The sequence below is a fragment of the Esox lucius genome, chromosome 2, assembly GCF_011004845.1.
Source record: "Esox lucius isolate fEsoLuc1 chromosome 2, fEsoLuc1.pri, whole genome shotgun sequence".
Classification (NCBI taxonomy): domain Eukaryota; kingdom Metazoa; phylum Chordata; class Actinopteri; order Esociformes; family Esocidae; genus Esox; species Esox lucius.
In genome coordinates this window covers 18,497,432-18,513,325 of record NC_047570.1, presented here as the reverse complement: position 1 = coordinate 18,513,325, position 15,894 = coordinate 18,497,432, and the positions used below count along the sequence as shown (strand labels likewise).

The window sequence follows — 15,894 nt, the reverse complement described above, 5'->3', positions numbered from 1 at the left end:
TATGTGTTTCATGTCTGTGTGTGGGTTTGTGTATTAGAACGCACAGTGAAAGGCATTGGTTTCTGCTAGAGCTGTTATCTGCGTGGGTAGAGGCACACTTTCCATCATATGCACACAAACAGATAGACATACACACACACATACACACATATACATACCCTCTGCACACACACACAGACGCACAAACTGTTGGTGGAGGTAGCCAGCCACGTAGGGCAGAACCATGTACTGTGTTTGAAGCAAATTGAAAATCAGTGGTAAGTGTTTTCTCCTGTGTAAGGACAGAAAAATGCAGACTGTGGCAAAACAACAAATGCAAAGAAAAGATGACAGCCACAGAGCAGTGTGTGTGTGTGTGTGTGTGTGTGAGAAAGAGAGAAAGAGAAAAGGTGGGGGTTTATTTTGCACATGCTTTTTTAACCATATTTCTTACTGTCAGCCTCATTTGAATAGATTTTAGTGTTGAAATTGAAGATGAAAGACAAACACAGGATATGAACTGAACTGCCCACGTTGCCTACATCTAAATCAATTCAACTCCATTCAATGAATCACTAAGCATTCAAACAGAGGACGACAACAAGGTGGTTGAGTGTGTGTGTGTGTGTGTGTGTGTGTGTGTGTGTTGTACTCTTTATTCAGATGTGCTGAGTGCTCCGTTTATGAATGAGCTATGTCACCTTCAGGGTGCCTGAGGGAGCTCCCAAAGCAATTACTGGAGAGACTGACTAGGGTAACACCATTCTGACCTGGTTTGAGCCATGCTAACCTGGGTTACACCATTCTGACCTGGTTTGAGCCATGCTAACCTGGGTTACACCATTCTGACCTGGTTTGAGCCATGCTAACCTGGGTTACACCATTCTGACCTGGTTTGAGCCATGCTAACCTGGGATACAAAATTCTGACCTGGTTTGAGCCATGCTAACCTGGATTACACCATTCTGACCTGGTTTGAGCCATGCTAACCTGGGTTACACCATTCTGACCTGATTTGAGCCATGCTTTCCTGTGTTACACCATTCTGACCTGGTTTGAGCCATGTTAACCTGGATTACACCAGTCGGACCTGTTTTCAGCCATGCTAACCTGGGTAACACCATTCTGACCTGGTTTGAGCCATACTAACCTGGGTTACACCAGTCAGACCTGTTTTCAGCCAGGCTAACCTGGGTAACACCATTCTGACCTGGTTTGAGCCATGCTAACCTGGGATACAAAATTCTGACCTGGTTTTAGCCATGCTAACCTGAGTTACACCATTCTGACCTGGGAATTATTACTAAACCTTTATTGCAACAAGGAACAGACTGAAACCAAGGTCTCCTTCACAGCTTGGGCCCTGTGTGTACGTGTTTACACAAAGTTTAGGTTCAATTATTAAAAACAGACAGAAGAAAAACACAGAGGACAGACAAAACAAACAGAAACAAACACAGAGAACAGGCAAAACAAGACACTCATAGATAGCACAAGACAAAGTACTTCGCTTTATTCACTCAGTGGCCTCTGGTTTTAGTGGATATTGGGCTAGGCATGATCTAAACCAGATATCCCCTCACCAAAGAGCATAGAGAAAGACTGGAGTGTACCAAACAGCTTTGAACTACACTGGGCCGGATCAACCTTGAATTCATTGCACTGACTCAGACTGACCTGAATGGTTGTTTGGACTAATCACTTGGCTGTACCTGTTGTGAGACCCCCCACACCTCCATATCAACACCAAGTCCCATCTGTAATATTGTAGCTGAAACACTGGGGCAGGTTTCCAACCTATACTATAAACTGGCTTCTACTGTGACCCACGGTCCAACCTCTGGTGAAGCACCAGAAAACTAACTTGAGCTTTAATACAACTTTTAATACGGGCTGCTGCACTTACAGAAGATTCAGCTGACTCATAATTACTAGCTTTAGCTGGGGTTAGAGTGGCTGGATTCCTTATGCCACACAGCAGAAATTAACTCCCTGTGCCTTGATGTGTTTGTTCATTGTATGTGTGTGCGCGCGCGCACGTGCGTGTGTGGGCTTGTGTGTGTGGTTTAGTATGCGTTGCTACATGTGTCACTTTCAACCACCGGGCTTAGTCGAGCAAAGGCAGACCCAGGCATAGTAAGGGATAGTAAGCAGTAAAACAAATGTGTTAGCAGAGACCTGTGATTAACAGCTCTTTGACAGACAGGCAGCGGTGGAAGAGAGGGCCAGCAGTACACATGGAGACAATGTGGGGCGACGCCTGTGTTTTAAACCTCGTCTGTCCTCCTATGAGTTTGGTGTGAGGCAAGGTGCAGAGCGAGTGTAGCGTACCTGTCATAGAAGTCCTCCTGGTAGCAGTCATAATCCAGGTCATACTCAGATCTGCGGAGAGAGATGGAGGGGGGTGGTGAGACAGCGATTTGACAATGACCAGAGTCAAGGGCTCTCTCCAAAGCTGACTGACCGTGACGTTACATGAACGCGAGCACACACACTCGCGCGCGCATGCATTCACGCTCTGTTTGAACAGGACGGTGCGACAGGCAGATGTAAAACTGAAATCCCCTGTCTAGGGTACGAGCAGCCATTCAGATCTGTTCCTTGTTAGGTGAGCTAAAAATACTTTACGATCAGAGATATTTCACCCGGTAAGCAGCCTGCTGGAATACTGTCTACATAGTTAGAGCAGGGCTCTGCCGTGTGGAAGGAATACGCTGTTCATGATCTCTAGCCAGCTGGAAAAAAACATTGGATTTGTTGTGCCACAGCACCCAAGGTGGAAAATCCATAGTAATTGTCCTGCGCTATGCGCCAATGACCAGAGGCCGTTCACTGTCTGTGCTTCGAGATATTCCAGGTCATTTACTCCGAAGTCGGGCTTAAAAATGTATTATATTTTTGTTTCTGCATCTTTGAGTGTGTTTATTAGGACTCTTTCTACACTCTTTCCCTACCAGAGATGGGTTGTTTGCAGTGGGTTGTGGTTGAGGTCAGGCAACCCCTACGGTGTAAGGCGAGCTGAGTACAGTGGGCCAGGAGAGAATGGAGTGTCTCTCAGCATGTTTTTACTTAACAATTTTATTTAGATGAAAGAAACTTGTTGCCAGATTTGCATCAACAGCTTTAATGAAATATAATAGCGTAAACGGGAGAAATGTCATTTTTCTGAGGTTATCTGGGACACTTTCCCGACAGATACTCTGTGTGTCTAAAATGTAAAGGTGTGTATTGGAATGGAATGAGTGGTGACGTGGGAATAACTGCGAGATGTTATCTCAGAAACTGACATGCTACAGTTGTCATTTTCAGCCATTTACATTATTTAAAAAAAAGTATCTCTGATGCAAATCCCGCATATCTTTCATATAAATAAAACTATTGTAGCGTAAAAACCATCATAAGCCTGGTGGTAAACAGATCGTGTCCTGGTGGTGTGCTGTTGGAGCTCAGCATGATCTGTCTCTAATCCCTGCCAAGCCACTGACACCCACTCTTTAAGTCTCTGTTTTCTTTTTTTTACTGTTATTTTACCAGGTGAGTGTGCTAAAGACATTCAGATTCACAGGTATGACCTGGGAGTAATTAAGGTAAATTGTCCTCAACAAATTGTTTTCACCTTGTTGCTCGGGGATTGGAACCAGCGACCTTTTGATTACCGGCACAACGCTGTTGACAATTTGACCATCTTGCTGACAGTCCTCTGCTCACACATATACACAGACATACATAGACAAGAATGACAGACATTTGAATATTTCCGTAAGCCCAGTCTTCATATATGAACTACATCCTCACACTAATTTAAATGCGTTACACGTCTTTATACGCTGCTCTGCTATATGAAAATAGCCCCTTGAATTAGAATCTTGATTTCAAAGTTAATAGCATTCAGATGTTGTCAGTGGAGTTTAGCATAGGCTCTTAAACAGATGGATCAAACCACTCAAAGTTTCAAAGTTGAATTTGTCACATTCGCATTATAGCAGATGTTTTTGCCAGTGTTGAGGAATGCTTAGGTCTCGCCTCTTCAAACAACACACACGCGCGCACACACACACACAACTAAAGCCCCTCACACCCAAACTGCTAAAGCCTGTTGTCCTTTCTGTGTCTCGGCAGGGGGCTGGGGGGTGTCAGTGCTGTAATCACGCTGCTGTCTGGAGGGAAGTGATGTTTCAGTAAACATGTCAGGAAGTACAGCAATGTGACACTTTCTCACAACTACTATAGGAACATGCATGCGTACACACAAGCACACGCACAAACACATGGTTAGACACTCAGGGACAAACACACAAGTAGACACGTACACCATACACACCCACGATGGACTGAAATAGGCTGAAATTCAAGCAGGCGTACACACACCCTCTCTCTGTACATAAATACGATTCAGAACAAGGCAATCCTGAGGTGTTGAGAAAGCAATTAGTATCTGTATGAATGTATGTGTTTATGTGTGTGCATGTACCTGAGGTGTGTGTGTGTGTGTGTGCGCACGTGTATCTGGTCGTTTGCCAATTCTTAACCAATTCTCCTCCAGCTACTAAAATGTTTCGTTAGTTTACTCAAGTAATCTGTGGTAAGTGTTAATGTTTATGCCCCACTTACGCTCTTCGCCAAGTGTGTTTTAGGATTTTGCTCGAGGTCAGAACCATTTTCAGAAAGCCTTTCATGTTAAATCTACAGAACAGTGTATGTTTTCCAGCTGGCTCTATTTAACATGATGGAGATTCAGTCCTCTCCAGGGGAACACACTGTTTGTACAAACATTTATTATGTGCATATCTAAGTGTGTGTGGGTCTCTATGGTAAAGTGTTTTATTGTACGGGTTAGGGCTAAAGTGCCTTGTACCACTGAACCAAAACAAAACCACACTACTTAGCCAGTTAACCGTTCTGAGACCCTTACAAACCGTTCTACTTACCCTGCATTGAAACTGAACAGAAACTGAACCTCTCCATTCATTACTAAAAGGACCCACCTGAACACAACAAAACCTCTCAACCCACAGATTCCCTGGGCTCAGCAGAACATGGTTAGCTAAAAAGATCTGATGGCCCACAGAAGTTCTGTATTCAGGCAGGGAAGAGAGACTGAGTGAACTCTAGGAAGAGAGAGAACAGCCCGCAGGCAGGCCCCGACTCAGATGAGGGGCTCTGTCTTCTACTAGGAAAGCCGAGCGGAAGACTGAGAAAATAACAATTATTTGCCAAACTCTCACAGCGGGAGAACCAAGACAAACTGACTCACTTAAACGCTCTTTCTCACTTTCTCTCCCCTGCAGCAATGTTCTAGTGGGTAATCTATGTAATTCTGCACTGGTAGGAGAGACACAGACTCAGAGAACAGAACCATTTCCATTGCCTGTTCCATTGTTCAAGCCATCTGCTGTTATTAAAGTGGCTCAACTCTTAATCCAAGTCTGATGCAACCAGACAGACGGGCAGAGGAGTTGATACAGGGCCGTGGTTCAGCAGCGTCCTTTTCTGGAGAGGCGTGGTTGTGATCGTGACGCCAACATGTCTGCCTGTCTTGCCGGGTGGAAAGGCTGATTCCCTGCTCCAGTATGGTCATCAACACCGAAATGACCGCTTGGAGACGGTAAAGTGTCTCTCCCAGAACAAAAGCACTACATCTCTCAAACAGTAACACAACCACCTGGAGTAAAACCACCACATTCCGGGTTGTCTCTGTAATGACACAATGTGTGAGAGAGAAGGAGAACAAGAGAGACAGATACAGAGAGAAATAGGGGGAGAGAAAAAGAGACAGAGAATAGGGGGGAGGGGAGGGGGGGAGGGGGGGGAGGTCAGGATGTAAGGGGGCTCTCAGGACAGGCAGGCAGATTTTCCATTAGATTCTAATTACCTTCAATGAGTCTATTCCTCTGTCTGTGGCTGTTTGTATGGCTGTGTGTGCTGAAGGGGAAGCAGACCAGGGACAGCCCAATGGACAGCAGGGTCGCTGAAGGCTAATTCATTTCTATTCATAATTTCTCAAGTGCCCAGGCAATCTATTAGATATGGCTGGCTATAAATCATCTTACACTTGCTGGCTGCACAACATGTGTGTGTTTGTTTCTATACGTGTGTGTGTTTGTTTCTTTACGTGTGTGTGTTTGTTTCTTTACGTGTGTGTGTTTGTTTCTTTACGTGTGTGTGTTTGTTTCTATACGTGTGTGTGTTTGTTTCTATACGTGTGTGTGTTTGTTTCTATACGTGTGTGTGTTTGTTTCTTTACGTGTGTGTGTTTGTTTCTTTACGTGTGTGTGTTTGTTTCTTTACGTGTGTGTGTTTGTTTCTTTACGTGTGTGTGTTTGTTTCTTTACGTGTGGAGGGGAGAGGTGGGGGTGATTTCTGTGGTACTGACACCCCCGTCTACACGCAGTGTGTCCTGACTCTCTTTATGTTGGTGTAACAGTATTCCAGGATGGTTTTGTGTGTGCCTGTGCTCCCTCAGAATCTTCATTATATAATGATAGAATCGTCTCTGTAATTATAAATTCCTCTCCTCTCCTACTCTATAGATTTCCTCAGTGTTCTTGTCTAGAAGGGTGTTTGACAAGCCCTGGAGAAGAGTGAGCACCATCCATGTCATCCATGGGATGAATTGCAGCTTAACCCCTCCCACGCTTTCCTTGTAGACCCTGTTTTGCATGGCCTGGTGCCGCCCACGTGGGCGGAATCCGCACATTTTAGACCATTTAATTGGACCTTAAGTGAGTTATCCATCTACCCGTAGCCCCTGGCCATGCTTAACGAACTGGCCCAATCAAAAGGCAGGGGGAAGGGTCAGGAGACTCAGAAGACTGATTTCAGCATTAAAGTTGTTCGGCTGTTAGGCTTCCTCCTCCCCTCTTCAACCTTTACCTCCTCACTCCTTCAACCTCCAAAGCCTTACTCCTTCCACCTCCTCTCTGTCCCTCCCTGGCTGCTGTATTAGATGTGAAGTGCTGTGACTGGCCTCTCCTCCCTGAGGCCGTAGCAGGCAGATAGAAGTTGATTTATGTTCAGGTAAGGTTCCCTCTCCTGTTGTGCTGGTGTAAATCAGAGGGAATAAGACTTATTGCCTCTTACTGGCTCTCACTGTGGGATGAGCCCCAAGCTGCCAGCAGTCACACACTCACAAAATCGTGGTCATACTCAACTTTTACAAGAACATGTAAAGGAAGTCTGCGTTCTGACAAGGGCCGGGCCTAGCCCTTTACGGGTCCTTGCAAGGTTATTTAGGGAGCCCACCGACCTGGCAGCACCTGACTGCTCTGGGACAGCTCCATGCTTCTCACTGATCAACTGAACATTTCCTGCAAGCTGTACAGGCCATTTTGGCTTATTGCTAACGGGGCAGTAGTTGATGTGGAGACATCCATCTCACCAAACAGGCTTGTGCAATTCTGCATAGACAGGCTGGGTTTCAGTCAATGGGGAATTGCTTTAACTGGACAACATCTATAGTACATTCACAGATTTCACAGAGTAGATGTGTCTTCAAGCAGAAGACAGAGGGAATAGACGGAGTAGAGAGGGATGTGGGGATGGGAGAGTCGGCAAACTCCCCTGTTAGCTGTTTCGGTGTAAGAATCTTCCTGAGTGTTGCCTCAGAGACCCAGAAGAGTGCTATTCTTTCTCTCTCCCCACCCCTCTCTGTCAGGCAGGGTTTAGAGGGCTATTAGAGGAAAGAGCTGACCTCTCCTGTGTTGATAAATGAGGGACTTGGCAGGGTGGTTCCTCTGCTCTCTGACTAGGGCAAACCATCCGCACACTACACTTAAATCGGGCTTTGCAGAGACCCCTTGAATCACATCAGGGGTCAGAGTATCATGTCGGACATGTCTAAACACAGTAATACACACTGACAGTATTTGCATAGATGTAAAACAGTTTTGTACTTCAGTATTAAGCACACTAGTTGTTGCGTAGGCTTCTGTGATGAAGGCCTTTTTAACACAGGGAGAGCTATGGAGTTTGGATAAGAGATAAGAGTTCTCCATTCCGTGGACCCCCCGCCCCAGGGTTTGGGTTAGGCTTGCTCCTATTCCCCCAGAGCACAATCCCTGCCATGTAAATCTATGGGGACATGCCTAATGGTCTGTAGTCAGATGGAAAAAAAAATTAATAGTTATATATTTCGCACTGCCTCATCTGATAATCTTTTGATCCTATCAGAGACTCCAGGCAGACAGACAGATACACACAGACAGACAGATGCACACAGACAGGCAGCTGCAGAGATGCAGTAAGCCGGCAGGGCACAGGCAGAGCCAGTGGTATAGCTTTGTTTTGTTGTTGTAGCCTTCCCAACTGTCCACCGTGTGAAGAGGCCAGCCCACCCTGGGTGCACTTTGAATGGTGCTAGCTGTGTACCCAGCCCAGCACTACTATTAGATTAGATTCAGCTTTATTGTCATTGTACAGTACACGTACAGTAGAACAAAATGAAGTTAGCGTCTAACCCGAAGTGCAACTGGAAAAGGAAATGTCCAAGTATTACCTAATGTTATGTTACTAGTGGAATGTACTGTATAGATGTGCAATGGAGGCAAATACTGTGCAAAATGGTAGTTCTAAATGAGTAATGAAGGCAAATACTGTGCAAAATGGTAGTTCTAAATGAGTAATGAAGGCAAATACTGTGCAAAATGGTAGTTCTAAATGAGTAATGAAGGCAAATACTGTGCAAAATGGTAGTTCTAAATGAGTAATGAAGGCAAATACTGTGCAAAATGGTAGTTCTAAATGAGTAATGAAGGCAAATACTGTGCAAAATGGTAGTTCTAAATGAGTAATGAAGGCAAATACTGTGCAAAATGGTAGTTCTAAATGAGTAATGAAGGCAAATACTGTGCAAAATGGTAGTTCTAAATGAGTAATGAAGGCAAATACTGTGCAAAATGGTAGTTCTAAATGAGTAATGAAGGCAAATACTGTGCAAAATGGTAGTTCTAAATGAGTAATGAAGGCAAATACTGTGCAAAATGGTAGTTCTAAATGAGTAATGAAGGCAAATACTGTGCAAAATGGTAGTTCTAAATGAGTAATGAAGGCAAATACGGGAGGGCAGAAAATATACAAACTGACAAGTATTAAGCATATGTATGTGGGAATGAATAGTTGTGCAATGAGGCAAATGCAAGTAGAAATGGCAATTCTGACTGCAATCGAGCAAGTTGGAGGTGTAAGGTAGTGTGTACAACTGAAATGCAGGGATAGCAGCAATGAGGCTCCAGGGTAGACATTTACAGTGGGGAGAACAGGTATTTGATACACTGCTGATTTTGCAGGTTTTCCTACTTACTAAGCATGTAGAGGTCTGTCATTTTTGTCATGGGTACACTTTAACTCTGAGAGACGGAATCTAGAAATCCCGAAATTCACATTGTATGATTTTTAAGTAATTAATTTGCATTTTATTGCATGACATAAGTATTTGATACATCAGAAAAGCAGAACTAAATATTTGGTACAGAAACCTTCGTTTGCGATTACAGAGATCATACGTTTCCTGTAGTTCTTGACCAGGTTTGCACACACTGCAGCAGGGATTTTGGCCCACTCCTCCATACAGACCTTCTCCAGATCCTTCTGGTTTCGGGGTTGTCGCTGGGCAATACAGACTTTCAGCTCCCTCCAAAGACTTTCTATTGGGTTCAGGTCTGGAGACTGGCTAGGCCACTCCAGGGCCTTGAGATGCTTCTTACGGAGCCACTCCTTAGGTGCCCTGGCTGTGTGTTTCGGGTCGTTGTTATGCTGGAAGACCCAGCCACGACCCATCTTCAATGCTCTTAATGAGGAAAAGAGTTTGTTGGCCAAGATCTCGAGATACATGGACCCATCCATCCTCCCCTCAATACAGTGCAGTCGTCCTGTCCCCTTTGCAAAAAAGCATCCTCAAAGAATGATGTTTCCACCTCCATGCTTCACAGTTGGGATGTGTTCTTGGGGTTGTACTCATCCTTCTTCTTCCTCCAAACACGGCGAGTGGAGTTGGGACAAAGATTGAGCTTTTTGGTCCAATCAGACCACATGACCTTCTCCCATTCCTCCTCTGGATCATCCAGATGGTCATTGGCAAACTTCAGATGGGCCTGGACATGCGCTGGCTTGAGCAGGAGGACCTTGTGTGCGCTGCAGGATTTTAATCCATGACTGCGTAATGTGTTACTAATGGTTTTCTTTGAGACTGTGGTCCCAGCTCTCTTCAGGTCATTGACCAGGTCCTGCCGTGTAGTTCTGGGCTGATCCCTCACCTTTCACATGATCATTGATGCCCCATGAGGTGAGATCTTGCATGGAGCCCCAGACCGAGGGAGATTGACCGTCATCTTGAACTTCTTCTATTTTCTAATAATTGCGCCAACAGTTGTTGCCCTCTCATCAAGCTGCTTGCCTATTGTCCTGTAGCCCATCCCAGCCTTGTGCAGGTCTATTTTATCCCTGACGTCCTTACACAGCTCTCTGGTCTTGACCATTGTGGAGAGGTTGGAGTCTGTTTGATTGAGTGTGTGGACACGTGTCTTTTATACAGGTAACGAGTTCAAACAGGTGCAGTTAATACAGGTAATGAGTGGAGAACAGGCTTCTAAAAGAAAAACTAACAGGTCTGTGTGAACCGGAATTCTTACTGGTTGGTAGGTGATTAAATACTTATGTCATGCAATAAAATGCAAATTAATTATTTAAAAATCATACAGTGTGATTTTCTGGATTTTTGTTTTATATTCTGTCTCTCACAGTTGAAGAGTAATTACAGACAAAATTACAGACCTCTACATGCTTTGTAAGTAGGAAAACCTGCAAAATCGGCAGTGTATCAAATACTTGTTCTCCCCACTGTAGGTATTTAATGAATATTTTAGTCACTTTTTGTTGACTAAATTAACACTTTCTCACACGTTCTCTGCTGTCCATTCCTTCTGTTTTTTTGTGATTATATTCTTCTATCTACAGTATACATCGGTTCCCATCCATATCTTCTGCTGTTTTCATCCTATTTTCTCAGAATCTTTGTTTTCCTCCTTTTATCTCTACATCTGTGTAAATCCTTTCTTTACAGCTGTATTCATCCTTGTATTTCAACATCTCTGTATTCATCCTCCTATCCATACATCTGGTTTCATACTTCTATCTCTCCATCTATTATTGTGACAGGCATGGAGGAAGCCATGCGATGCCAGTGCAGCTCCTCGTTCTGACTTCTAAAAGATAGCACAGTGTTGCCCTGGCTTTCCCTCTTTCAGTCAAATCTCTTGGTTTGCTCGCTCTCTCTCAGCCAAATCTCTCCAGGGCTCTCTTTCTCACTCACTCTTTCTCTCTCTCTCTCTCTATCAGTAAGTCATATAATCAGCCTATATCTATTTCCATCATCTCTCCCAACACCATATATCAAAACAGAAGGGAAAAGACTGATAATGGAAAGAGAGGAAAAACCTCCCAGCAACACTTTGTATCTCATATAGAGAACATATGAACACATACTGGATTATACTGAACCCCGTAAAACTACACAAACCACACTATCTCTGTCTGACTGGCCTCTACAGACAGCCCACACCCCGAAAACTACACAAACCACACTATCTCTGTCTGACTGGCCTCTACAGACAGCCCACACCCCGAAAACTACACAAACCACACTATCTCTGTCTGACTGGACTCAACAGACAGCCCACACTCCAAAAACTACACCAACCACACTACCTCTGTCTGACTGGACTCAACAGACAGCCCACACTCCAAAAACTACACCAACCACACTACCTCTGACTGGAATGTACAGTCTCCCCACACCCCAGAAACTACACCAACCACACTACCTCTGACTGGACAATACACACTACTCAAACAAGAAAAGGAACCAGGCAAGCCTAGTCCTGCTGGCCCGCAATTCGAAGGGATGAATGTTGTTGGCCAAGCTGGATTCGATCCACGGTTTAATGTGACAGACTGCATCTTTAACTGCTACGTTATTTAAACAGCAGGTGTGTGTGCACATGATACGTGTTTAGAGATGTGGTGTCTGTTTACGTGCATTGTCAAATTGGTCAAAATGCCACGGTTCCCTACATTAGTTAACATCCAAACCAACAACAGGTCTAACAGGATTGCTACACTACATTCAACACGTTCAATTAGATAGAGATTACTGTAGATGGCTAGTTAATAGCTTTACAGTACATATAATGAAAACAGTGACTTGAATCATTCCACGGCAGGTTCGTTTCTTTAGAAAACAAAGAAACATTGCTAACTACTATGCAGTTTGAACTACGCTATGTAAATCGAAAACAAGAGCAATATGTTTGTCACCAGTGCAGTTCGTCCATAAAACACAAAGTTCCAGAACAAATCCTAATGCTTAATTTGTTTGGTCTGCATTAAGAATCAAACCTCAGTCACCTATGTGACAGTCCATGGCTCAAACCACTACACTATCTAACACATGTGGGTCAGAAAACGCCATTCTTTCCCAGGTAAGTTATACTTGAGGAATTGAATAAATGAGTGTGACATTTCAGTAAAACTCAAAATATGAATGATGAATATACAGAAATGTCCCTGTTCAAGACTAATTGAGGTGTGTTTTTGAGAATGTAGCCATGTGAAAACATGGAAGTGAACATGCTGCGGTGAAAAGGCTAGAGTAGTACATTATGTCAGCTAAATGTCATATCAGGCCACATTATGAAAGAAAGAGAAAGAAAGATTAAACACTGTTAGCTGCAGGTCTATGACTCAGATGGAAGTGAAGAGAGGAGTGAGTGGTGGAAGGAGGAGTAGTGAGAGGAGGGAGGAGGGAGAGGAGGGGAAGGGCAGTGAGGTGAGGGGGTTCAGGCCAACCTGTGCTCCTTCTTATTCAGGTCAATCCACAGTCTGGGGAGACCCGCTGGATAAGGCTGATCTATTCTCTCCCTTCTTCAACCACTCTCATTCAATCACTTCCTCACAATCTCTAATTCAGTCACTTTCTCTGAGTCAGTCTCTCATTTATTCTCCGTCTTTTATCTCTATTTCTCTCTCAAACCCAACCTCTATACGTACACACACATACATGGGGACACACATTCCACCATGTTGAATAACTGTGAGGAACCCAGCACACTTTCAGTTCTAGACCTGAGGTCCTGACAGAGACACAACCTTAAAACTAAGCATCGTCAATGGTCCCTCTGCTTCAGGGTCATATCACATCATGGTGTAATCTACTTCCCAACATAAGCGCCCGACACAGGCAGTGAATGGCAGAGCCACGGACCCAAGTTGGTCTGGCTGCTGACCATAGGCTCTGGGTTATCACAATACCTTCTCCTAGTACATGGTGCAAACTTCTCATTAACATCAATATACAATTGATGAAAAACTGTGAGCCTCTGATATGAATCTTAAGAGACAATTTGTCGCTAAGAGAGTAAGGAAGTGATGTATTAAGAAAGACAAATGCGGTATTCATCATGAGCTAGTCAGAGCCAGACTGATTGAATGCAAATAAAACTTCATGGTACCCTGTGTCTGCCCCGCTGTATTGACTAGGCCTGACTGATGCCCCTTCACAATCAGATTAGAAGAGCGCTAATAACATACACCTTCCAGTAGTTGATAGATTGGAATGAGAGTGTGCTGAATTGATAAGGTGTTGGAGTTTAAACCTGTGCAGGTCTGGGGCAGCTTAGATACAGCAGAGTCAGCTAGCACTGCAACGCACAACGCTGGGAGACACAGGAGCAAAGGAAATTTCAGAGGATGGTAGATTTTGAGGAGTTGGAGGTGAAGCATGTCTTGGTCCCTTACACACACACACACACACACACACACACACACACACATGTACATTTGTTTTTCCATCCTTGTGTGGTCCAGAATTCCATGTTCCCTATCTCGTAGCCATAAAACTGACCCTACACTTATCCAAACCATACACATAACCTTAACCTGATGCTAACCTCAATAACCCAACCTTAATGCCTAAATTTAACCCAACCCTAATGCCTAACCTGTAATGCCTACATTTAGTATTTATAATACTAAAATGTAAGCCCAAAGGCTGATAACATATTCCCTAGTGGGGACCTGCCAAAAGACCTTGTGTGGATTGATTTGTCAGGTTTTATTATCTCTGTGGGGTCCCACATGTAGACATAGACTGGGATCACACTGACACACTAACACATTTTTCTTCCTATACTTGTGGGGACCTGAGACCTAACACTGACTCAGAGATCCTTGTTCCTAGTTCTTAACCTGACCCTTACCCTAGACTTCACCATATACTTAAGCCTAAAAATCTAAACCTAACTAGCATTGCCTAAAAATAAGCCTTCTAAAACTATTCCCAATTGCAAGTTTTTCCCTAAACCAAACCGCTATGCTGAACATTATATTTTCCCTTTTGGGGACCTGCCTAAATATCTTTTAGGAACATATTTTTCAGGTTTTCTAACAAACACACAATATTCACCTTCTAATATCCCACACATCACTCCGCTTTCACTGCTGTCCTCTAATGTGTTGGGACAATGACCACACTAGATAGCAGTTCATACCGGTTGGTGCAGTTGTGTTTTCCCTGCCTCTGTCTTTTATTTATTAGAAGGTGTTCCTCAGTTTGGTAATTCCTCTCAAGCTTGTTGGAGAGTGTATCCATTCCCGATATCAAATTGTGTTGAATGGTGCAATTTCATCAAAGAGAAAAAGAGAGGGCGCATTGAGAATGAGAGGAAGTGAGAACCCGAGAGGAAGTGAGAGCGAGAGAGCATGAGTGACAGAATGACAGAGTAAGAGAGAGCGAGAGAGAAGAAAAAGAAAGGGAGAGAGGGTGAATGTGAGAGGGGAAAACAGAGCTAGAGGGATGACTCAGAATCTCCTACAGCTGTCATGGCATAACAGACAGCAAGGATGCCACGGAAACTCCCAGTGATGCCCAAATATGTCTCAACCACATCGGCAGTAATCCCAGATGGCATGTATGAAATGATTTTTACAGAGGTAAAATAAGTAGGGAACATATCAGATAATAACAGGAGATTTGAGGATAGAAAAAATAGTGATGGAGAAGAAAATAATAGAAAATAAAAAAGAAGGCAAGAACTGGGGAGAAGAGGTCCTCATCCCTCCCTTCATTGTGTGTTTCAAAGCAGAGCGTCAGAGTAACCCTGTCTGTGGCAGTGTTTTTGAGAACAAGGCTGGCATGTTTCAACAACAGATTAGCATTAATCTGCCTTTCAAATCAGCCCAGGTTACAGGTGTTTACTGTGATTACCAACCAAAGGCTATTATTATAATTACTCACTTAGAGTCCTGGCACAGAAAGACAGAGGGAGAGAGAGACAGAGAGAGAAAGAGATGCATAATATCTTGCCTTTTCCTGGTGGAAACACCTGCAGGTAATCAGATGAGAGATTGAACTTGTCTCTGTGAAACAGCAGAGGATGACAGGAGGCTGGAAACAAGAGAGTGTTTACTCTAAGCATTTACTACAAAGGGAGTAAATCTGAATCTGTGTGTTTGTGTGCGTGTGTGTGTATGTCTTCGCTGACTGTATGAGATTTATGTTTCTGGAGGCGGAGGGCCATTTGGAGTGGGACAGTCAGTATAAACTGAATAACTAGAGACCATCTGGACATCTGCAGCAAAAACCCACAACATCCTTAGGCTGACTTTCAGTAAACTTTTATTTCACTTTGGAAAATAAGACAATTTTTTTGCTCATTCCTCCAGAAGAGTAAAATCTGGACTGAGAATAAAGGGGCAGATTCCTGGTCATGCAAAGTCTTTTGTTGTCTTGCATGAACCTCAAGTTTGAGATCTCCCTGGGGTGGCTGGATGACATAAAAGTCAGGAGACGGTGATGGCCACTCCAGAACCTTCACGTTTGTCTGCAGTAACCACTGGAGGGTCAACTTGGTGTCGGGCATATTG

General features: G+C 43.9%; 1 protein-coding gene across 3 annotated transcripts in view; it reads right to left on the bottom strand.

The window, feature by feature from the left end:
* Positions 1-15,894, bottom strand: part of LOC105015999 (RNA-binding Raly-like protein) — a 60,117-nt gene that overhangs the window by 11,511 nt on the left and 32,712 nt on the right. For 2 of the 3 annotated variants that reach the window (XM_010879539.5, XM_010879549.5), the window contains exon 3: positions 2,311-2,361. In XM_010879539.5, coding sequence (XP_010877841.2) covers positions 2,311-2,361 — 51 coding nt within the window. Of the gene's footprint in view, positions 1-2,310; positions 2,362-2,443; positions 2,612-15,894 lie in introns of those variants that run through there. The other variant, XM_010879557.5, reaches the window with a different exon arrangement.